Source organism: Eptesicus fuscus, chromosome 7 (assembly GCF_027574615.1).
Source record: "Eptesicus fuscus isolate TK198812 chromosome 7, DD_ASM_mEF_20220401, whole genome shotgun sequence".
NCBI lineage: Eukaryota > Metazoa > Chordata > Mammalia > Chiroptera > Vespertilionidae > Eptesicus > Eptesicus fuscus.
This window is the reverse complement of record NC_072479.1, coordinates 107,982,379-108,005,503: the sequence shown is the minus strand read 5'-3', so window position 1 is coordinate 108,005,503 and position 23,125 is coordinate 107,982,379. Positions and strand designations below refer to the sequence as shown.

Below are 23,125 nucleotides of genomic sequence, written 5' to 3'. Positions count from 1 at the left end.
CACCCACTCCCAACACCTCTCCCTCTTGCCTTAGGCATGTCCCACGTCCCACGTCCCACATGGTGACAATGGCACTTCCCAGCTCCCAGCTCCGGCCCAGGGCCTGCAGGGAGCAGCCCGACGGGAAGGCCAGTGCTCTCACCGGCGCTCCCGGCCACACACGTGGGATCTGGGTCCCCGAGGAGGCACCTCAGGTCTCTGCACCTGCTGTCCCTGCAAGGCTCTGCCCCGCCTCCCAGAGCTTGTGAGTTAGAAAAGCCCAAACGGAAGAGCAAAGGAAGGGATGGGAAGAGGCGTGAACAGCTGACGGGGCTGGCCATGGCCTGGGAAGCGGGAGGCCAAGGGCATGGCAGGAGGAGGCCGTGGGGGAGGTGAGCGGTGGGGCGAGAGAGGACCAGGCTGGAGCAGGCCACCGGGGCAAGGCCGGCGGGTCCAGGCACAACCCGAGGGCGGGTGCGGGGACGGGCGGCTGAGCTGCAGGTGGCGGGGCAGGCAGGGCACCCGGAGCCAACAGGGAGGCTCAGGAACCAGCGGGTGGGCAGCCAGGCAGTGAGGAGACCCAGTGGCAGGTGGGGGACATTCCAGGCGGCAGAAGGTGCCGGAGGAAAGGTGCCAAGCGTGAGGAAGACGGGGGACGGCGGCGAGGGGGAAGGAGGGGACAGAGCAGGGGCCGGTGACGGACACGCTCGGAGCCCGGAAGCGGGGCCCCTGAGCGGGACGGAGGGAGGCAGCGAGCAGTGGGGCGGAGTGTCCCACGCAGACAGGCAGGGTCAGGCACGGGCAGGAAGGCCCCTAACGGAGTGAAGGGGCAGGGAGGCGGAGGCAGGCAGGCAGGGGCACTGACGTGCGGACACGGAGGCGGAGAGACATGGGGAGACACTGACGGGGCGGGCGTCACGGGGTGCACACCGACGGCATGTCATTGAAGGGAGGTCACTGGCAGGGGAGGGGGCGGGCACTGACATGGGGACGCCGACACCGGTGGACACGCCCGGGGCACAGAAGGGCGCGGGCGCTGAGGAGCCTGCGGCGGCCGCACTCACCTGCCCCGCGGGCCGGGCGTCGCGGCGGCTCCTCGGAGACCCGGGTGGAGGCCAGGGTGTTGGCGGAGGCGAAGCCCGGGCGGCCTGGGGCGGGCCGCACGCACATGGGCCCGGCCCGGCGCCTACTGACTCGGCGCCCACGGACACTGCGCGGGCCGGCGGGCGGCTCGGGACCGGCTGGGGCCGCGGGAGGCGCTCGGGTCACTCCAAAATGGCGGCTGCGGGCCGGGCGCGCGCACGCTGGCGCGGGGGCGGGGCCTCGCGGGGCACGCACGCTGACGCCGGGGCTTCACGGGCGGGGGCGGAGCCTCGCGGGGCACGCACGCTGACGCTGGGGCTTCACGGGCGGGGGCGGAGCCTCGCGGGGCACGCACGCTGGCGCGGGGGCGGGGCCTCGCGGGCGCTGGGGCGGGGCGTGGGCGTGGCGCTGTGTGGACGGGGCCCGCCTGCTCACTGGGACGCGTCCGGAGCCAGAGCGGCTCCGAGCGGGGTGGCGGGTGCGCGAGCGTGCTGACGGACGTTGGGTGGGGTGGTGGGTGGGGTGGGTGGGAGCAGCTTTCTCCTTTTATTCTTCCCCTCTGAGGTTTTGCAGAATTTCTGTATCAGCGTAGGTAACTTGTTATGGGACAAGGCATTTGCGGTAATAAGTTTTCTACTGCAACGACAGCAACAGAACCCCCCTCCGGAGAGAGGGCACACGCCTGGGGCTGGTGTCTCCCTGTTCTCTGGGGGGCCCTGCGCCATGGCCGAAGTCCTCTCCCAATGGGGCAGCTGGGTGTCCCCTGAACTCCTTGGGCACGTAGCCTGGATGCGGCCGGAGCAGGAGTGAACGCGGTAACTCCCCCTGGGCCTTGCGGCGATCCCGGCTACGTTTGTTTTCTCACCGGACTGCTAGCGCCTGAGCCGCAGCCAGCACCCGAATTGTCCTTTCCACGTGCCTCGCCGGTTTCATGTGTTTTGCACATTAAAATATGTGCCCATTTAGCCTTCGCTGGAATTGTATCATTCAGTTAAGCTAATCTCCAAAATGAGAATTATTCTATCAGGTGTTGGCGTGAAACGTAGGAAAATGATGGAACAAGAAATCGAACACCTAAGGAATCACTTTAGCAGTTATCTCCCAATCCACCTTGGGAAGCGGACCTGGCCTTGCCTCTGCTGAGCTTGGGCACGAGGGGGCGCGAGAGGGTTTGCTCAGGTGAGCCTCGCGCTGCTGGCTGCAGGCACGAGCCCAGGGCCTGCACCCCGTGCTCCCTGGCACCCCCTCCAGCGCTCCCTGGCACCCCCTCCAGCGGCTTGATAGCAGGGGATCTACCCCTGAATACCTTTCCTGCAGGGCAGACATCTGGTAAGTCTTTAGGGTGAACTTCCAGAAAAAGGGGAGGGGGGGGACCAGAGGGGAGCGCATCAGCTTTACAACTGACAAGAGAAACGCCCCCGCAGAATGCGGGCTGGGGGCCTGGAGGGCCCTTCCTCTGGCAGTGACCCTCTAGCCGTCTCTACTGACAAAGTCCTGCCAACTGGAAAAGAGAGATGCTCGGGGATCCAGCTCCGTCATCGCAGGGCCGGCAGAGAAAAGTGGCTTTGGAGCTGAGGCAGGAAGTACACAACCCGCGGAGTCCAACCGTCTGGGTAGTCGGGATTTGTGTGGGTCCTTTCAAACATACTTGAACTTCCATACAACAACGAAATAACTAATATTTCCACCTAACAAGATACATCCATCCTTACTGCAATTGAAGAAATTCTCACTGTGGACGAACGGGACCACAAGCTACCCTGACAAGCTCAGGGGAGGCCTGCATGACGGTCTTGCAAACTCAGAGACCCAAAGTCACCACAAAGGATGGTCTGAAATTAAAGTTTAACTAAAAGCAGTTATGGTGGGTAGTCACCTCCTAGGCCAGTATCTTCACTGACAAGGTTAACCTTTACCTTAACTGAGCCTACCTGTCTTTTTGCATCTATAATAACACTAGAGGCCCGGTACATGAAATTCGTGCATGGGGGGGGGCGTTTCCCTCCACCCAGCCTGCACCCTCTCCAATCTGGGACCCCTCAGGGGATGTCCGACTGCCGGTTTAGGCCCGATCGATCCCTGCCCTAAACTGGCAGTCAGACATCCCTCTCACAATCCAGGATGGCTGGCTCCTAACAGCTCACCTGCCTGCCGGATTGCCCCTAACCACTTCTGCCTGCCAGGCTGATTGCCCCCTAACTGCTCCCCTGCCAGCCTGATTGATGCCTAACTGCTCCTCTGCTGGCCCGATCGTCCCCAACTGCCCTCCCCTGCTGGCCTGGTTGCCCCCAGTTGCCCTCCCCTGCAGGCCTGGTTGCCCCCAACTGCCCTCCCCTGCAGGCCTGGTCCCCTCCCCAACTGCCCTCCCCTCAGGCCATCTTGTGGTGGCCATCTTGTGATGACATGAGGGTGTCATGCAAGGGCACGAGGACCACCTAGGTTTTTATTTGTACAGATACCCTTGAAATGTCTGGGTAACTTATAACTTCCCTTTTTTTGGACCCCTGGGGGCACAGCCTAACATGCCTGGGCGCCAGGACAGATACCACAAATTCCTTCATTGTTATCATGTTAATTGTTCCTGCACCCACCTAAGTATGTGTCTATCATTTTACGTTTTATCCAATCCCAGGGGTTTCCCCTCTCTGCTTTCTCTCGCCTCTCTGGTCTATCACCAATGGATTTCATGTAACCCGCCTACATCCCTTTCCTTTGATTGCAATGTATAAATACAAATGTAACCCGACATTCTCCGGAGCATGATCTCAATTCGTTGCGTTTCTGCTTCCCGGCATATGTCGACAGTTTGGCTCAAATAAACTCACAAAAATTCTTTTCAGGTTTGAATATTTTTATGTTAACATCACTTTTATCCCAAAATGAGCATATGCAGCAGTCATTGTATCTATCACGGGCTACCTTAATTGCTCCTTCAATCTGTCACTGTAGCATTAAGTATTCTCTTGTGTTCTTCTGTTAAAACTAGCCAGTTTGGCTCAGTGGATAGAGCACTGGCCCTTGGACTGAAGGGTCCCGGTGTGACTCTGGTCAAGGGCACATACCTCCACTGCAGGTTCCCTGGCCCTGGTTGGGGTGTGTGCAGGAGGCAACCAATTGATGTGTCTCTCTCACATGGGTGTTTCTCTCCATTTCTCCCCCTCCCTCCTGAGAGAATAAACAAATCATCTTTTCTGTCAAAGAACAGTTTAGAAAGCTGCCACATTGGCCGCATGACTTGCAGTTCCCTGGGGACCGCCATCTTGAAATGCCAAAGGTCAACCCCTCCCTTTGAGTTAGCCAATCGTGAAAGACTGTGTGCCTGAGCCCCAAGCAAGAGTGAGGGACAGGTCACGTGTGTCAGGATTAAAACGCCAAGCCGACCACCTGCTCGCTGTGCGCGTGCGTCCAGACCCTGTGTGCATAACCTTCTACGCAGAAGTAAAGATACTTGCCTTTCTGCCTGGCTCCCAGGTAGTTTCTGTCTTCTACCAGGACCCCTGAATTGGGGGCTCGCCTTATTTCTTACAATTTGGGGGCGTGTCTGGGATACCATTTGTTGTTACAGGGAAATTGGCCTCTTCTCCTGAGGAGGTGCGCCCCGCTGCCAAGTTGCGATGGCTTCGGTAAGGAGGGACAGCCATCACCGCTCGGCCGACTATGAGCTTGGGATCGAGAGTCAGCCAGCAACACAGGAAGGGCCTAAGCAAGAACCGTGGCAATCAGGTGACCTCATGCATGAGCCAAGGCAGGAAATGGACTGAGTACTACTTTGGTGATTGGGTGTCCTCCGAGGTTGGGCATATGTGACTGAGATGTGTCTTGGACATAAAGCGAGTGCGGAGTTCTGATCTGTGGTTCCGTTCTCCTGCGAGGGAAGCGGCCAGAGAGGGACGAAGCAGATCTCGGGGAGTGAGATGAACCTCCAACATGGGGGGTTGAGTACATAGTCACAAGGGACCTGCCGAGGATGGGAAACAGAAATTCTAGGCCTAGGGAATACATTCCCCTGAAATAGTTCATTGGGAGAATGCTGAGGTTCTGGGGAGGGGCAGTTCCTGACGTTGCTCTGCTTTAGTGGTTCTTAATGCAGGGCATTGTGTGGTATAAACTTTTAGTCCGTAAGAGTGTTTCTGCTGATGTTCTATGTCTCTTTGTTGTTTAATTTGTTTAAAGATGGGGCAAGTCCCACTTGGGAAAGCCCAGCTGTGTGTGGGGAGGCTGAACCTGTGACAGAGACTGCAGGAATGTCCCAGCAGCTGCCAAGAGCTTTTATCCCTGAGGACCCGGCAGAGCCCATCTGACCAGCGTTGTAGTGGGTTGAATGGTGGTCCGCTCCATATACTAGAATATACTAGTACATCTACCCAAAACCTGTGGACGTGACCTTCTTTGGAAAAAGGGCCTTTGTGGATAGAACATCCTGGGTCTGGGTGGGCCCTAAATCCAATGACAAGCGTGTCCTCAGAAAAGGAGAGAAGACATAGGAGAAGGCGATGTGGGGACAGAGGCAGCAGGTGGAGTGATACAGGGACCAGCCACACGACTCCGAGGATGGTGGGCGCACCACAGGTCAGCAGAGAGGCCTGGATGGGAGTCTCCCCCAGAGTGCCGGGAAGGAACCAACCCGCCTGAGGCCACTTCTGGCCTCCGGGACTGCGAGCAAATAATGTTGTTGTTCTAAGCCAGATAGTTTGTATCCATCTGTTACCGCAGCCTCAGGAAAGAAACGTGAGCTCCCCATTACGCCCCCCCACACACACACACACACACAGGATCCTGGAAGGTTGCGAGGGTCTCCCCCGGGAGCCTTTCCCTTTGTTGGTTTTACTTTGTAGCCTTTTATTGTAAGATATCATGGCCGTGGGAATGACTTCTCTGCCTCCTCCCATGAGCCCTCCTAGCACACCTGGGGACCTTGCAATCCCCACACAATAAAAATGACAAGACAGTGCTGAGATGAATTAGAGAAGACCTAAATAAATGGAGAGACATGCCATGTTTGTGAATTAGAAGACTCAGTATTGTTAAGATGGCAGTTCTCCCCAAACTGATCAATAATTCCATGCAATACCTTGGAAATGTTCAGCAGGTGGTCTTGTTTTGGTAGACATTAACATGCTAATAGTACAATTTATATAGAAACGCAAAGGATCAAGGCAGCCAAACAATTTATAACAACGTTGGAAGCCTTACACTTGATTTCTATAAAGATAAAACAATCAAGACACTATAGAATCAGCATAAAGACAGGCATATAGGCCAATGGAACAGAACAGAGAAAACAAACCCTCACAAATATGATCACTTGAGTTTGTTTTATAAAGGTGCTAAGTCATTTCAATAGGGAATCAATATGTTTTCAACAAATGATACTGAAAAAATTGGTTATCCATATGCAAAAAATAATTTAAACCCTTCATACCACACACAAAAATTAATGCAAAATGAATAGACTTATATGTGAGAGCTGAAATACTTTTAGAAGACACAGGATAAATTATTTGGGTTAGGAAAAGATACCTATCTTTTTTTTTTTTTTTTTAAATCCTCACCAGAGGACATTTTTTCCATTGTTTCACAGAAAGAGTAGAAGGAAGGAGGAAGGGAGGGAGGGAGGGAGAGAGAGAGTGAAACATCGACTGATTGCCTCACAATCAGGGAGCTAACCCGACCCAGGTACGGGCCCTTGACCGGGAACCAAACCCACTGCCCTTCTAACTGCTGAGTATCACCAGCCAGGGCAGGAAAAGATATCTTATATACGATACCAAAAGCATATACTGAAAGAAAATTGATAAATTAGGCGTTATCAATACTAAAAACCTTTGCTCTTTAAATGGATGCCACTAAGAAAAATAAAAATGCCCAGGTTGAGGCCTCGATCCCCAGTAGGAGGCAGGAGGCAGCCTTTCCATGCTTCTCTCCAATCATTGATGTTTCTCTCTCTCCCTCTCTCTCTGAAATCAATAAATATTTTTAAAAAATAAAATAAAGACAAACACGATTAACTTTTAAAAGAAAGTTAAACATGAGCCTACGCTTCCATTCTTAGAGAAACGTGTCCACACGAGGCTTGTAGACTAATGGGCGTCGCAGTATTATTCGTGACAGGCAAAGTCTCCTGGGAACAACGCAAACGTCCCTCCACCGACTGGCCAATGGATCAAGAAAATGTCAGCTGTCCAGACAATGGACTGCTGTTCACAAAAAGGGACAAACTACTGACACAGGCAACAACATGGATACACCTCCGCAATGTTAAGCTAAGTGCAAGAAACCAGACAGAAAAAGACAGATTGTATGTATTCGGTTCCTGTTACTGTAACAAATCACCACTAACGTAGTAGCTTAAAACAACACACATTTACTTTCTTACACTTTTTTAAAAATCTTTAATGTTGAAAGTATTACATAGGTCCACCTTTTCCCCCCATAAACCTCTTCCAGTCCCCTCCTGTGCTGTGCCCCACCCCCACCCCCCAGAGCTCACCACCCTTTTCTTACACTTCTAGAAGTCAGAGACCTGCAAGGACTGGTGGCTAACATCAAGGTGTTATATATATTTTTTAAGTGATTTCAGAGAGGAAGGGAGAGGGAGAGAGAGAAACATCACTGATGAGAGAGAATTATGGATCTGCTGCCTCCTACATGCCTCACACTGGGGATCAAGCCTGCAACCCGGGCATATGTGCATATGCCCTGACCCAGAACCAAACCGTGACCACCTGGCTCATAGGTCAATGCTCAACCACTGAGCCACACCAGCCAAGCCAAAATATTAATTATTGATGTGACTCAAGGAAGGAGGTAAATGGTCATTGTACCATTCGTTGATCTCTGCGTGTTCGAACATTTCGTAATAGAATCTTTGAAAACATTTGAATGCTCATCCCTTTGTAATTGGTAGCAGCTTCCCTACCTTGGTGACTTGTGAAATAAGGGTACCACCACAAGGTCAATGACAGATGGTCATTATAAAGGGTAATAATTTTGTGGCTCCCCTTGCAGTTAGGTTTGGACCATGTTTGGGCCCACCGCCTGTAAGTAGAAGTGACGAAGACATCACCTGTAGGCCAAGGCAGTTAACAGCTAGAAGGCCTCATCACTCTCTTTCCCACTGCAGGTGACCACAGAGGCCCTGAGCTAGAGAAGCAGGGACCCCTAACTCTCCCCTAACTCAAGACGGGCTGTCCCTGCAGCCTAGCCCGGCTGACCATGGAATGGGGCAGGGGAGGTTCCCTTACAAAAACAAACACCAGCCCAGCAAGCATTGCTCAGTGGTTGAACTTGACCTAGGAACTAGGAGGTCACAGTTCAATTCCTGGTCAGGGCACACGCCCGGGTTGCAGGCTTGGTCCCAAGTGTGGGGTATGCAGGAGGCAGCTGATCAATGATTCTCTCTTGTCATTGATTTTTCTCTCTCTCCCTCTCCCTTCCTCTTTGAAATCAATAAAAATATCCTATATAATAAAACCCTAATATGCAAATGGACCAAACAGCGGAATGACCTGTGGAATAACCGGTCACTATGATGTGCACGACCACCAGGAGGTGGGCCGTCACTTCCACTTACAGGCGGTGGGCCCACACTAGTCACGTGGTCCCATAAGATGGGGAAATTGGTACTACTGTCTCAGAAGTATCATGTTACCAGTATGTACTGATAGAGCTAAACTAGGTTGACTCCATGAAGTTCTTTTTGTTACTATAATGTTTCTTTTGTTCTGTACCCGCCGTTCTGCAACTCTTCCTGCTGCCCTTCCCTGTAAACCGCGAGAATGTAACAGTTGCACAAACCTGCCAATAGGAATGCAGAGAAGTGGACTCAGTCCAAATTAGGCAAACTGCACAGTACCCCTGCGTGACCAGACTCCTGATCCTGCCCCCTGACCAATCGACGGGGCCACGAACGTTCCCCCTGCCCACTGCTTTGGACCCCCTATAAAGCCTTTGTTCTCCCAAGGCTCGCTCACTCTCTCCCACCACTGCGCCGGTGATTGCTGGAGACGGGAGCTCGTGCTAGCACAAATAAAGGTTCTTTTGCTTTTGCATTGGGCTCGGCTCCTTCTTGGTGGGTTTTTGGGGATCCTAAACACTGGGCATAACATGTACTACTTTTTATAATCAGGGCAAAAAAATGTAGCTGCCCATACAACAGCAGATGCCTTTCACCTGTATGAAAAGTATGGTCACTGGTGCATGCAGAGTCCCGGATTGCGAGACGGATGTCCGGCAGTTGGACATCCCCCCGAGGGCACAGGTCAGGCTGAGGGACCCCTGCCCCCCCCCCGTGCACAAGTTTCATGCACCAGGCCTCTAGTCTATATATATATAAGAGGCTAATATGCTAAGTGTCCGATCATCCAGGTAATGACATCGTATAGCAATGCCCGGCTTCCTCTCCTTAGCGACCACCCTCCTTGGAGTTTCTTCAGCCCAGGAATACAACTTGCTTTACAGCCAGGTGGAAACATTTCACACTGTAACCAAATGTCTGTGAAGCGTTTCCCCATGCCTCATCTCATTTGATCCTCACAGAAGTCCTGGAGTAGGTAGATAGGAGACTCGGTGGAATCCTATTTTCTTTTCATTAGCCGGAAAACAGAGATTTAGAAAGCTTAGAAACTTGACCCGACTGAAAAGAAGAAATGGTGGACCTTGAGAATGACTTCAGGTTTTCTCTGTGCAGAATACATTCAAACACTGCTGCAGTTAAATATCTTACCCTTTGTTCTCCCTGTGTGATCTACAATGATAATCTGCTTCGTGTTGACATTTACTGATGCGTTGCTGACAATTACCTGAAAGAGAAGTTGGGGTGCTTCACTGGGCTGGAAAAAGTTTGGCTAAATCAGAAAGCAGGTCTAATCAAGCAAGTTTATTATATATACCTAGAAAAGACTAAGTTGACTCGAGCATGGGTGAGTTTCCATTTGTCGTCGTGGATCGTGAACTTGGTTGACACTTCCATCATAGAGAAAAGGCGAATAGCGATATTAAAATACTTCTTCTAATTAATTCCCTTTCAATGTACACGAATTCGTGCACCAGGCCACTAGTATTTTAATAAAATAAACACCTAAAAACTAAAATATTTGACCAGTTAAGTAGTTACTGTCTCAGCTCCAAACTCCTTCTTCACTCTACTGTGACACCAGTGGCCTGGCGGATTTCGGCCGTGGCGCCTGGGGCTGCGCAGAAACACTCGAGGGCGCGGACCAGGAGGCCAGAGCAGGCCGTGGGCGCCGTCGCACACCCTGAGGGCTGGCCGTGGGGAAAAAGACGGCCCCGGGAAGGTGCGAACCCGGGCCGGCGCCGCTCGGCAGGGCCCCAGGGAGCATAAGCGGTGCAGACCCTTACCGCCGGACTCCGAGTCTGGTGGAAAGGGAGCATCCTGCCAAGGCCCCAACGCACATCTGACCCGACTTCCCGGGTCCCACACAAACCCGCCGGAAGTCCCGCCTCAGCGTTCCGGGCCGCTCTAGCCCATGCGGGCCCATCTCGCTGGTGGGCTCGGCGCCTTTCAGCTGCATTGCGCTCCTCCGGCCGCCAGGAGACGGCGAGACCACGGAAGGGCCTCTCTGGCCCACGACCGCCGCTCGTCTGCTCCGCGGCGCGCTCCCGACCTGCACGGCGGCCACCGCCTCCAGGCAGTTACCCGGCAACGCCTCCTGGCCGTTTCCCCGGCAACGCGAGGCAGGCCGCTGCTGTCTCCGCGATGGACGCGCCGCCTGGCGCCTGGCCCCGCGGGCCTCGCGACCGCCTTGGCGCGCCGTCCTCGGGGTCGCGGGCTCCAGCGACGCCCTGGGCGCGCTTCTCGGCCTGGCTGGAGTGCGTGTGCGTGGTCACCTTCGACCTGGAGCTGGGACAGGCGCTGGAGGTGAGCGGGGGCGGAGGGCGGTGGTCGCGCGAGCCCTCTGCGCGTGGGGTGCAGTGGGGCAGACACCCCGCTGGCCTGTCCCTCTCCGAAACTCTGTGCTGTCACTTCCTGGAAGAGGCGCGCTCCTGCAGAGGAACGAGAGGCAAACTCCGCCCTGGGATGGAGGAGATAGGGGCGGGCCCTGCACTGTGGATAACCCAAGCGATGCCCTTGACTTTTCCTCAAGAAAAACCAACCTCGTTTCCCCCTTCCCCATAGTGGCTGCCGCACCTTCTCCCCTCCTTTGCTCCAGCCAGAATCCCAGGGGTCACCCCGGCCTCCTCCCATCCCCGCCCACCACCCCCCTCCCGCCACACACACACACACACACACACACACACACACACATCCCGTGGGCAGCGGAGGCCGACACTTCCACTGGCAACAAGGATCTCAGATCATTCCCCCCGCTGCTGTGACCCCCTCCTTTGTGGCTATTCTGCTTAAATCCTCCTGCACCGCTTTGTTCACTTAGAATCAGATCCAGACCTTGTGGGTCCTATTCCAGCCTGCTGCACCTCCCTCCGGCCTGGGGTATTCCCACTGTCTGCGGTGCTCCTGCCCGCCCCCCCCCCCCCCCGTCTCCCCCCACCCCACCCCAGCAGCTTCTCTTCCTCTGTCTGCAGTGTTCCCCGCCCCGCCCCGCCCCCAGCAGCTTCTCTTCCTCTGGGTGTAGGTGAAAATGTGGCAGAGGCCTTCCAAAGGGCTGTCAGGATGGTCCCCACGCCCTGCAGGCCACATTGCAGGCCAGGAAGCTGGCCGGTGCAGGGGAGGCTGGAGCAGACCTCACCACACCCTCGGGGACTTCATGGGAGGGGACGGGCAGGGCACCCTGGTACTGCAGCTGGCCAAGAGGAGGCTGGCTGCACTCCCATGCTGGAAAGCCGATGGGGACGAGGGATGTTTTGATTTGAGGCCTTGCTGAACCCCGCAAGGCCGTGGGAAACCCAGGTCTTTGAGACAGAAAGGGCTGACTCTCAGTGAGGACTCTTGGGCCCTGGCACGGTGCCCAGCTCTGTGCAAACCCCATGCACCAAACCATCCCCACCAGGCGTGCATTATTGTGTCAGCGCAGCTCTTGGAGGGGCCCAAGCATTGAGCAAATCACCTCATCACAGAATGTGGGCTCTGTGATGAGGTGATTTGCCCAACATCACAGAGCCCACATTCTTACTGTTGCCCAAATTGTTCCCCATAAAATCACAAGAGAAGTCCTGGCTGAGTAGCTCAGTTGGTTAGAGTGCTGTGTGGATACACCAAGGTTACAGGTTCAATCATGCGGGAGGCAACCTATAGATCAGGGGTCCTCAAACTACGGCCCGCGGGCCACATGCGGCCCGCCGAGGACATTTATGCGGCCCGCCGGGTGTTTTTGCCGCCACTGCCTGTCCTGCTTAGCAGCTGACTTAGCAGTGTGCATAGGAATTTGTTCATAGTTTTTTGTTTGTTTGTTTGTTTTTTAATATTTTTTTACTGATTTCAGAGAGGAAGGGAGAGGGAAAGAGAGAGAAACATCAATGCTGAGAGAGAATCATTGATTGGCTGCCTCCTGCATGCCCCCCACTGGGGATCAAGCCCACAACCTGGGCATATGCCCTGACCGGGAATCGAACTGGTGACCTCTTGGTTCCTGGGTCGATGCTCAACCGTTGAGCTACACCCAGCTGGGCTGTTCATAGTTTTTTTTTTTAAAACTATAGTCCAGCCCTCCAACGGTCTGAGGGACAGTGAACTGGCCCCCTGTTTAAAAAGTTTGAGGACCCCTGCTATAGATGTTTCTTTTTTTAAAAATATATTTTATTGATTTTTTACAGAGAGGAAGGGAGAGGGATAGAGTTAGAAACATTGATGAGAGAGAAACATCGATCAGCTGCCTCTTGCACACCTCCTACTGGGGATGTGCCCGCAAACAAGGTACATGCCCTTGACCAGAATCGAACCTGGGACCCTTCAGTCCGCAGGCTGACGCTCTATCCACTGAGCCAAACTGGTTAGGGCAGATGTTTCTGTTTTAAAAAACATATATAGTAAATATATACAGTAGGTCCTCGGGTTATGTGGGAGATCCGTTCCTACGGCATGACGTAACGCGATTTTCGCTGTAAAAGTTGGAACCCACCTACATAAGCACCTATGTCACTCACAGGGACCACATACACAGCAGTAATGAAGTGAAACAGTAAAAAAATTTAAAAGAAAGATAACAATTTCTGACCTTTACTTGTGGTAAATGAATAATAAAAACATAAAGCACACATGTACATATGTTGAAATGACAGAACTTTTTTTTATAAATAAATGGGAGATGGCGATGTAACCATGAAAGGACATACGTCCAGTCCGATGTAACCCAAGGACTGCCTGTGTGTGTATGTGTGTGTGTGTGTGTGTGTGTGTGTGTATATGTGTATTAGAGGCCTGGTGCAGGACATTCGTGCACTGAGTCGGGGGGGGGCAGGGGTGGTCTCTCTGCCCGGCTGCGCCCTCTCGCAGTCGGGACCCCTCGGGGGATGTCTGACTGCCCGCTCAGGCCCACTCCCCTCCGATAGTCGGACATCCCCCGAAGGGTCCTTAGCACGGCCTCAGAAGCAGGAGAGGCTCCCGCCACTGCCGCTGTACTTGCCAGCCTTGAGCCCGGCCTCTGGCTGAGTGGCACTCCCCCTGTGGGAGTGCACTGACCACCAGGGGGCAGCTCCTGCATTGAGCGTCTTCCCCTAATGGTCAGTGCGCGTCATAGCAACCGGTCATTTGGTCCATTTGCATATTAGGGTTTTATTATATAGGATATATATTTTATTAACATACTAGAGGCCCAGTCCATGAAATTCATGCATTCGGGGGGTCCCCTCAGCCCAGCCTGCACCCTCTCCAATCCAGGACCCCTTGGGGGATGTCTGACTGCCGGTTTAGGCCCAATCCCTAAACCGGCAGTCGGACATCCCTCTCACAATCCTGGATCACTGGCTCCTAATTGCTCACCTGCCTGCTTGCCTGTTTGCCCCTAACTGCCCCCCCACCACCACCCGCCAGCCTGGTCACCCCTAACTGTCTCCTGCTGCCAGCCAGGTCGCCCCTAACTGCCCCCTCCCTGCTGCCCTGGTCGCTCCTAACTACCCGCCCCCCCGCTGGCCTGGTCACCCCTTACTGCCCACCCTGCCGGCCTGGTCGCCCCACGCAGCCTGCTTGTTCAGTCATTTGGTTGTCCCTTACTAACCCCCCTGCCGGCCTGGTCATAGGCAGCTATCTTGTGAGGGCGTGAGGGTCAATTTGAATATTACCTCTTTATTATCTAGGATTTTTAAAATTGATTTCAGAGAGGAAGGGAGAGATTGAAACATCCTACCTAATAATAGACGAATATGCAAATTGACCATACCTCCGCCACGCCCACCAGCCCAAGCCACGCCCACCAGCCAATCAGGGCGAGTATGCAAATAAACCGAACAAAGATGGCTACAGCCATGGAGAGCAAGGTTTCCCAGGCAACAGAGGGAAACAAGCTTTCCGCCTGCCCTTGACAGGCCTAAGCCTCCACTCAAGCTACAAAGTTTCAATTATAGAAGGTAAACAAATTCAAACAGAATGGCGGCAGCCACGGAGCTGGAGAGACCAGGCCAGGGTTGCCCGCGGTAACGGAGAAAGCAAAGCTTTCCGCACACCCTGGCCGGGCCCAGGCCTCTGCTTAAGGCTATAAAGTTTCAATTATAGAAGGTGAATTAACTGCCACAGAAATGGCTGCTGGTGGAGCATGCAGGAGGCTTGGCTCTGCTCCAGGCTACAAAGTTTCAATTGTAGAAGGTAAATAAATTCCAGATACCAGTGCCTCCGCTTGGGACGCCAGGGGGCGTGGCTGGCCTGCAAACCACCACAGGCCCCTTGCTCAGGCTGCCTCATGCCCCAAGGGAATCCCCACCCTTATCTGGGACACCCTTCAGGGCAAACCAGCTGGCCCCCACTCCTGCACCAGGCCTCTATCCTATCTAATAAAAGAGTAATATGCAGATTGACCACCACTCCAACACACAATATGTCTGCCTCCATGTGGTCAAAGATCCTGCCCCCATGTGGACACAAGATGGTCACCACAAGATGGCCAGCAGGGGAGGGCAGTTGGGAGGCACCTGGCCTGCTAGGGAGGGAAGTTGGAGGCGATCAACTCTGCAGGGGAGGGCAGTTAGGGGTGACTGGGCCAGCAGAGGAGGGAAGTTGGGGGCAAACAGGCTGGCAGGGGAGCAATTAGGCATCAATCAGGCTGGCAGCAGAGTGGTTAGGGGGTGATCAGGCTGGCAGGCAGAAGCGGTTAGGGGCAATCAGGAAGGCAGGCAGGCAAGCAGTTAGGAGCCAGCAGTCCTGGATTGTGAGAGGGATAACCAACTGCCCATTTAGGCCCGATCCCAGTGGGCAGTCGGACATCCCTCGAGGGGTCTCAGATTGGAGAGGGTACTGGCTGGGCTGAGGGACACCCCCCCCTCCGTGCACGAATTTCGTGCATCGGGCCTCTAGTCAATGATGAGAGAGAATCATTGATCAGCTGCCTCCTGCACACCCACACTGGGGATCGAGCTTGCAACCTGGGCATGTGCATGCCCTGACCAGGAATCGAACCATGACCTCCTGGTTCATAGGTCGATGCTCAACCACTGAGTCATGCCAGCTAGGCTCACATTGATGTTTCTTTGTCTCTCTCTAAAGTCAGTAAAAGCATCTCCTCAGGTAAGGATTAGAATAATAATAATAAAATACAAGAGCAGGCCCTGGCCGGGTAGCTCATTTGGTCGTCTGGATACACCAAGGTTACAGGTTCCATCCTGGTCAGGGCACGTGCAAGAATTAGCCAATGAATGCATACGTAAGTGGAGCAACAAATTGGTGGTGTTTTTTCCCCTGTCTCCCTTCTTCTTGCTCTAAAATCAATAAAGAAAATTTAAATCACAAGAAAAGTTAAGAGATTATTTTGTTTCCTTACGGCATTTTCATGTCTAATTTTCTAGAATGTAACCATTTAGAAAGTGACTTCTAAGCAAGTGGCCTTAACAGCTCTGTGTGCTTGGGTTTCTGAGCAGTTGACAAGGCTGCACAGTTCAGGGAGTGGGTGCTGGGAACACAGGGCCCCCCGGAATCCTCAGGTCTGTGCAGAGACCCTGCCAGGAGTCCAGTGAGCAGTGCTGCCCCCCATCCCCCCAGAGTGCAGCCTGTCTCCCAGGTCACTCAGAGCTGGTCACTTAGTATCTGGGTTTTCACTGACCACTCCCAAGGGTGTGTGACTTGTCTCGCTGGTCACACTCACTGGACACTGCAGAGCCCAGGGCACACTCCTGGAGCTCACACTTGGGGCGGGGCACAGGTCAGAAGCTCCCAGACCCCTGACTAGTGGGGAGGCAGCGAAGCCACTGTCAGGTGATGTCCGTGTAGAGAGAAGATGAGGGGCCTGATGGCCTGATCTGAGGGCCTCCCAGGGGGATGGCATAGCCCAAGGCCCTCTGGCTGGTGGAATGGGGTCCCGGAAGTGGGAGGGCGGGGAAGGAAGGGCCAGCCGGGAGGGCCCTGTAGCCACTCCAGATGGGAGGAGGCCATGGGCAGAATCTGAAGCACCGCTGGAAGCTGTGGGGACAGAGGGCCAATGGTGGAGTCAGGGAGACCCAAGCACAGTCGGGGCAAGTGGCCTCGAAGGCCAGGGGTGCAGGCAGGGAGTTGGGGAGCTTGCCTAGGCGTGTGCTGGCCCAGGTGAGTGAGGAGAGTCCGGAGGGCCTGGTGCTGAGAGGCCTGGGGAGCCCGAGGCAGGAGAGGCAGGAGGGTCGGAGCCGAGGAGGACGTGTGCGCGGAGGGTGGAGGGGAGCACCGGGCAGCGCAGCAGGCCCACCGGCCTCACCGAGTGCTCTGGCCCCGCAGCTGGTGTACCCCAGTGACTCCCGGCTCACGGACAAGGAGGTGGGTCCCGCCCGCTGGGAGCAGACGGTGCCCAGGAGCGAGCCAGCCCTCACCGGGTTTCATGTGTTTCAGAAAAGCAGCATCTGCTACCTGTCCTTTCCCGACTCCCACTCAGGTAGGCGACTCCGACAACCCTCCCGGCTCTGAGCTGGGGGCGAGAGGAAGAGCGTGGGGAGGGGCGGGGAGGCCATCGGGAGCCCCTGGGGCCGAGGCCAGGCCCAGCACAGCCCAGAAGCGCTCTGTAGAGACACCCCGAGCCCACGATGCAGCAGAGGCAACAGGTTCCCTTATTTGTGCGGGAAGAGGGACCAGCGGGGTCTGGTCTCCTTCCCCCACCAGGAGCTGGCTCTGCTCCTCCCCTGCTCCCCGGTGCTGGGCAGGCCGAGCCGGCCACACGGCCTCTCCTGACAGTGGCCGCTGCCCCTGCGTATGGGTTCGGACTTGACTCTGAAACAAGGTGCAGGAGTTAGGGTACAGGGGCTTCTGCTCGGAGAACCGGACCCAGCAGCGGGGCTTTCTCTCTGGGGCCTTCTAGTCCATCAGCACTCAGACTCACATGGCCTCCCGTCCCTGCTGTCCCCACCCACGCATGGTGGCGGGAGGGTCTCCAGCCCTGACATGGAGGGGGCTGCCCCCTTCCCAGGCTGCCTCGGGGACACGCAGTTCAGCTTCCGAATTCGTCAATGTGGAGGGCGGAGGAGCCCCCGGCCCCCCGACGACAGGCACTATGACAGCGAGGCCCCCGTGTCACTGCAGGTGAGGGGGCTGCCTCTCCGGCCTCCGCGTCCCACAGGCCAGGCTCAGGCTGGCCCGGCAGCCCTCCCAGGTGCCTAGGCCTGCGGGGCAGGAGGGCGCTGGCCAGCCCGGCCTCCCCGGAGCTCTCCCAGTGCACATGCGAGCGGCAGCGTGTGGCTGGTGTGCAGCGGCCTGGCTGCTCCCCGTGTCTGCACAGATGCTCTCTGGAGGTGCTGCCCCCTTCTGAGTGGAGGGTGTGCGGGCCTGCCCCCAGGACCAGGGAGAGCTTGGCGCGCCCCGCAGAGCGGTCTGGGTCTGGGTGGGCAGAGCCGCGTGGGGAGTGCGCCACCTGGCGGACCTCTCCTTCCAGAGGGAGTCCGCGCACTACTTTGGCTACGTGTACTTCAGGCAGGTGAAGGACAGCTCCGTGAAGAGGGGCTACTTCCAGAAGGTGAGCCCGGGCCCCTCTGAGTGGCACCACTCAGAGACCGGGCCGCGGCCCTGGGAGGGGCTGAGGGCAGGGGCACCTGGGCAGCAGGCAGGGGTGAGGGTGCCCCCCACTCCACCCTTGCTGCAGCCCCTCCCTCACCCAGCACAGCACCTGGGCCCCAGACACCCCTGCTTCTCACTCAGGATTAGGACTGGAACTTCAGCCTTGAGCTCAGACACCCAGAGAAACCTCGGCCACATGCATTCCTTCTGGAGGCCCAGGGTCCAGCCCACCCATGTGGTGTCCTGGGGTTCCCCTTCCTGTCTGGGGAAGGCTTAGGTTTCCCAGCTCATAGCCCTGGGGTCCGTGTCGGGCCATCCGGGACAGCTGTCCTTGGAGCTGGTGGAGCGCACGGCCCTGGGTGACTCGGGATGAGCCAGGCCCAGGGCCCCGCAGCCTCCTGCGTGGCTGGGCGACATCTCCCCGCCGGCTGGGTGACATCTCCCGGCCCTGGGCCCGCAGTCTCTGGTGCTGGTGTCCCGCCTGCCCTTCATCCGGCTGTTCCAGGCGCTGCTGAGCCTGATCGCCCCCGAGTACTTTGACAAGCTGGCGCCCTGCCTGGAAGCAGGTGAGTGGCCATTAGGTCAGCCAGAGAGTCGCATCGTCCAGCTGTGGGACCCAGTGGCCTTGGCAGGCCGCTCCCACAGGGCCGGCTCCTGACCCTGACCCCCTGGACTACAGTGTGCGGTGAGATTGACCAGTGGCCGGCCCCGGTGCCTGGGCAGACCCTGAACCTGCCAGTCGTGGGCGTCGTCCTGCAGGTGAGGGTGGCCGGCTGGGCGGGAAGGTGCCCAGGGCATGGAGGTGCCACTCCTGGCTGGCACCTGCTGCCTCCACCCCCAGGTACACATCCCATCGAGGGTGGACAAGCCTGAATCCAGTCCTCTGCAGCAGTGTGGCCAAGAGGTGGGCCCCTCCTGGGCAAGTGGCACTGCACCTGCATCCACCCACTACCTGCCTGGGCCTCCCCACCCCCTGCCGGGAGCCCTGTGGGATGGCCAGACACCAGGCAAAGCCAGGAGCTTGCGTCTGGGTGTAGGGCTGGGTGCGGCCCCCCCGCTGTGCTGTGGGGGGGTATGGTGGGAGGTGTGTGGGCAGGGCTCTCCAGGGTGGGGTGCTGCTTGGGGCTTAATGGTGATTGCTCGCCCTCCACCTGATACCACCCACCCCTCCCGTCAGAACCTGCTGCCGGCCCCGCTGGTGCTCACCAGTGTCCACGAGCTGGACCTGTGCAGGTGAGCCCTTCGCCGCTGCTCGCTGCTCACAGACTGTGGGGAGCCCACAAGCCCGGCATGGGCAGGCGGGGCCACGGGGCCGCTGCCCCAGGAATGGACCCTCGGCCGGTCTGTGAGGGAGAGGACCCAGTGCTGTGTCTGCACCAAGGCCACATGGCCCGGGGCAGGAAAGTCCCAGCGGCCAGGCACCCGGAGGGAGGGAGAGAGGGCTCCTGGGAGGCGGGCACTGCCTGAGGCTGCCCCTCTCCCGATGAGGCGCTGAGGGAGGCGGTCCTGCCCTGGCTGGGCCTGCAGGACCAGGCTGCTGGCTCCAGCATGGGGTGCAGGTCCGGGCCCACATGAAGGGTGCAGGTCCGGGCCCACCCTGTCAGCATCCATGGGTCCTGCACTCCCTCAGTGTCTCCAAACCATCTTCCCACCCACCAGGGGGACTCACCCGGAGAGGAGAGGGGAGGGGAGGGGAAGGGAGGGGAGGGCCCTCTGCCTGGGGGAGCCCTGCCTTTGCCCAGCACCCCCCCCCCCCCCCCGCCCAGGTGCTTGCAGCCTGTGCTGACCCACGTGCAGACGCTGTGGGAGCTCATGCTCCTCGGGGAGCCCCTGGTGGTGCTGGCGCCCTCGCCCGCCGTGTCCTCTGAGATGGTGCTGGCCTTGACCAGGTAGGCCAGTGCGGTGGGAGGGGGTTGAGTCGGGCACGGCCTGCCCGGCTGTGCTCACCGGCCTGCTGTGCCACCCTCCCCCGAAGCTGCCTGCAGCCCCTCAAGTTCTGCTGCGACTATCGCCCCTACTTCACCATCCACGACAGCGAGTTCAAGGAGTTCACTACCCGCACGCAGGCCCCGTAAGTGCTGCCCCCTGTCCACCCCCATCCCCACCTCCCACCCGCACCCCCCCCCTCATGCCCCCTCCCAGGCCTGCCGCTGCTTCCTCCCTCCCTCCCTCCCTCTCTCCTCTCTCTAGACCTAACGTGGTCCTGGGGGTCACAAACCCTTTCTTCATCAAAACACTCCAGCACTGGCCCCACATCCTCCGCGTCGGGGAGCCCAGGATGTCAGGTGAGGCGGCCTGGCCTGCGCGGGGCCTGGGGAGGCTCACCCAGCGAGGGCCTGGGGTCTGAACCTGGGCCCTGAGGCGCCGTCAGCGTTCTCTGTTTCGCAGGGGGCCTTCCTAAGCAGGTCAAGCTGAAAAAGCCCTCGAGGCTGAAAACGCTCGACACCAAACCAGGTGTGAGCCCTTCCTCTCCTCCAGGACCCAGGCGTGGGCTCTGCGTCCTGGGGTGGGGGTGGGGGGCAGGGGCAGGTGTGCAGGCATCCCTGAAGGGGGCAGCTGTGGGGCATGGGAGGGAGCCCCCAGGACAGGACCAGCCCTGTCTCCGCCAGGCCTCTACACCACCTACACGGCGCACCTGCGCCGGGACAAGGCCCTGCTCCGACGGCTGCTCCGGGGCCTGCAGAAGAAGCGGCCCGCAGGGGTGCTGACCGCGCTGCTGAGGCGGCACCTCCTGGAGCTCACGCAGAGCTTCATCATCCCCCTGGTGAGGCCCAGGGCAGGCAGGCGGGGCAGGGACCCGAGACCCAGGCTGAGGCCCAGGGCAGGCAGGCGGGGCAGGGACCCCGAGACCCAGGCTGAGGCCCAGGGCAGGCAGGCGGGGCAGGGACCCCGAGACCCAGGCTGAGGCCCAGGGCAGGCAGGCGGGGCAGGGACCCGAGACCCAGGCTGAGGCCCAGGGCAGGCAGGCGGGGCAGGGACCCCAAGACCCAGGCTGAGGCCCAGGTCACTCCCCCCACAGGAGCACTACATGGCCAGCCTCATGCCCCTGCGGAAGAGCATCACGCCCTGGAAGGTGGGGTTCAGGTCCAGGTGGCAGTCTGGGTGAGGCTGGGAGAGGGGCTCCTGTCCTGATTCTGGGGGAGGGAGGGTCTGGGGGCAGAGGCGGGCGGAGGTCATGGTGCTAGAGTCCCCAGGCTCCCGGCCGTCCCCACAACCTACCACTGCCCCTTACAGGACGGAGCAGTGGGGCCACGCAGAGGGCTCCAGGCCGCCCACCTGGGGTCTGTCCCAGCAGGAGGGGGGTCCTGTTCCCTCCCAGACCAGGGCTCACCTGGCCCCTGTCTCAGACCCCTCCCCAGGTCCGCCCCTTCCACCAGGAGGACTTCCTGTGCAGCCTGGAACAGGCGGGGCCCCAGCTCACCTGCATCCTCAAGGGCGACTGGTTGGGTCTCTACAGGTGGGTGGACGCCAGTGCGGGGCCTGGGCTCCTGCTGCTGGTGGGTACAGGGTGCCCGTGCCCAACCCGTGACGGGGTCCGCCCCACGGCCGCTGCCTCTCTCACAGGCGGTTCTTCAAGTCCCCCCACTTTGACGGCTGGTACCGGCAGCGTCGCAAGGAGATGGCCCGTCAATTGGAGGCCCTGCACCTGGAGGCCATTTGTGAGGCGGTAAGGGGGGCGGAGGAGGTTGGGGCCCTGGGGCTGGGGGGGCTGGGGTTAGGGAGGGCTGTGGTGATGGGTGGCCCCACCTTTTCATGGCAGAACATCGAGACCTGGATGAAGGGCAAGTCCGAGGTGGAGGTCGTGGACCTGGTCCTGAAACTTCAGGAGAAGCTGGTGAGAAGCCTGCCCCGCTCGGGCCACCGGGACCCGAGGCCGCTCTCCCCTGACCAGCGCTGCCCCTGCAGGTGCGGGCACAGGGCCACCGGCTCCCGGTGACGGAGGAGACGCTGCAGCAGGCCCGGCTGTACCTCGAGACGGCCATCGGCTCCCTGCCCCAGGGCCTGCAGGCCGCCCTGTGCCCTCCCTAGGACCGGCCAGAGGTGTGGTCAGGGGCTTCGTGCCCGCGGGGCCCGGGTCTGGCTGAGCTTCCTTCTCTCCAGCGAGGGCTGCCCACCCAAGCATGAGCGCCGACCAGGCTCCCTGCGGCTCCCCGGTCCTGGCCCCTGCCCAGCACCTCCATCCCAGCAGTAAAGTGGGCATTTGGAGCCTCAGCCTAGGCCCTGCCTGTTGACGGATCATGTGTTGGCTAGAGCCTCCCCTCCCCCTGGGCCCCACCTGCCCTCTGCAGGGCTGCCGGCGGGGGGGCGGGGCTGGCGGTGAGCCCTTGCTGCTTTGGGCCTGGGGCCATGCCCCCGCCAGGCACCCATCTGCCGAGTCCTGGAAGGCCCCATGCAAGGCCCATGCGTTGCATTTGATGTGTCCTTCAGCCCCACCAGGCTGCCCAGCCCAGGACAGGAAAAGGCAGCTGACAGGCAGGCCCCTCTCCTCACAGGGCCCACCCACCCACTTGCCTGGGACTGGGGGGGCCTCACCAACTGTCCTTGGCTTGGGAGGGATGAGGAGCTTGGCCTCGTGATTGCTGGTTTCTTGAGAGGCCACTAGGGGGCAGTGTGGGACCCAGCCATGGGCTCCCCACCCTCCAGGAATTGTCCCAGGTCTTGTCCCTGGAGCACCCCCGCCCCGCCCCCCCCCCCCCCATGGCTACAGCTGACAGGCACTGGAGTTACCCCGGGTCCATCTACCCTGCGTGCAGTCTGAGCGGCTTACCTGCCCCCCCTCCCCGCCCCCCGCCCCAGCCCGAGCCTCCAACCGCTGCTTGGGCACCAGCTCCCAGAGGGGGTGCCCGCCCCAGCCAGGCCCAGTGCTGCCCACTCCGCACCGGGTGAGAGCAGGGTCAGCTAGGGGAAGGGCCAGAGCGGTGGGCCTGCGGTAAGTCTCCCCCTCAGACCCCTCACCCGAGGGGCTCTGCCAGGCCGCATGGGGCTCGG

General features: G+C 58.3%; 2 protein-coding genes and 1 long non-coding RNA gene across 8 annotated transcripts in view; 1 reads left to right on the top strand and 2 right to left on the bottom strand.

The window, feature by feature from the left end:
• Positions 1 to 1,275, bottom strand: part of PPP6R2 (protein phosphatase 6 regulatory subunit 2) — a 50,614-nt gene extending 49,339 nt beyond the window's left edge. For 4 of the 5 annotated variants that reach the window (XM_054719677.1, XM_054719676.1, XM_028131020.2 and 1 more), the window contains exon 1: positions 1,044 to 1,274. The gene's annotated coding sequence lies outside the window, so the exon portion shown is untranslated. Of the gene's footprint in view, positions 1 to 1,043 lie in introns of all 5 variants that reach the window. The other variant, XM_054719680.1, reaches the window with a different exon arrangement.
• Positions 1,276 to 8,519: 7,244 nt separating this feature from the next.
• On the bottom strand, positions 8,520 to 10,768 carry LOC129149877 (uncharacterized). The gene is made up of 3 exons (XR_008556688.1): positions 9,954 to 10,768; positions 9,788 to 9,863; positions 8,520 to 8,859 (listed from the first exon to the last, which is right to left on the bottom strand). It is a non-coding gene; the product is annotated as an uncharacterized LOC129149877 (long non-coding RNA).
• DENND6B (DENN domain containing 6B) lies at positions 10,768 to 22,806 on the top strand. Of its 2 annotated transcripts, XM_054719671.1 has the most exons (19): positions 10,768 to 10,942; positions 16,871 to 16,909; positions 16,982 to 17,024; positions 17,553 to 17,665; positions 18,015 to 18,095; positions 18,597 to 18,702; positions 18,816 to 18,895; positions 18,978 to 19,040; positions 19,314 to 19,369; positions 19,903 to 20,025; positions 20,112 to 20,207; positions 20,327 to 20,421; positions 20,525 to 20,590; positions 20,746 to 20,900; positions 21,156 to 21,209; positions 21,484 to 21,593; positions 21,701 to 21,803; positions 21,897 to 21,971; positions 22,043 to 22,806. In XM_054719671.1, the coding sequence occupies exons 1-19, from the start codon at positions 10,781 to 10,783 to the stop codon at positions 22,163 to 22,165; spliced, it is 1,743 nt and encodes a 580-aa protein (XP_054575646.1). In that variant the 5' UTR covers positions 10,768 to 10,780; the 3' UTR covers positions 22,166 to 22,806. The 2 variants fall into 2 exon arrangements, with proteins under 2 accessions (XP_054575646.1, XP_054575647.1); XM_054719672.1 differs by lacking the exon at positions 16,871 to 16,909.
• The last annotated feature ends 319 nt before the right edge of the window (positions 22,807 to 23,125 follow it).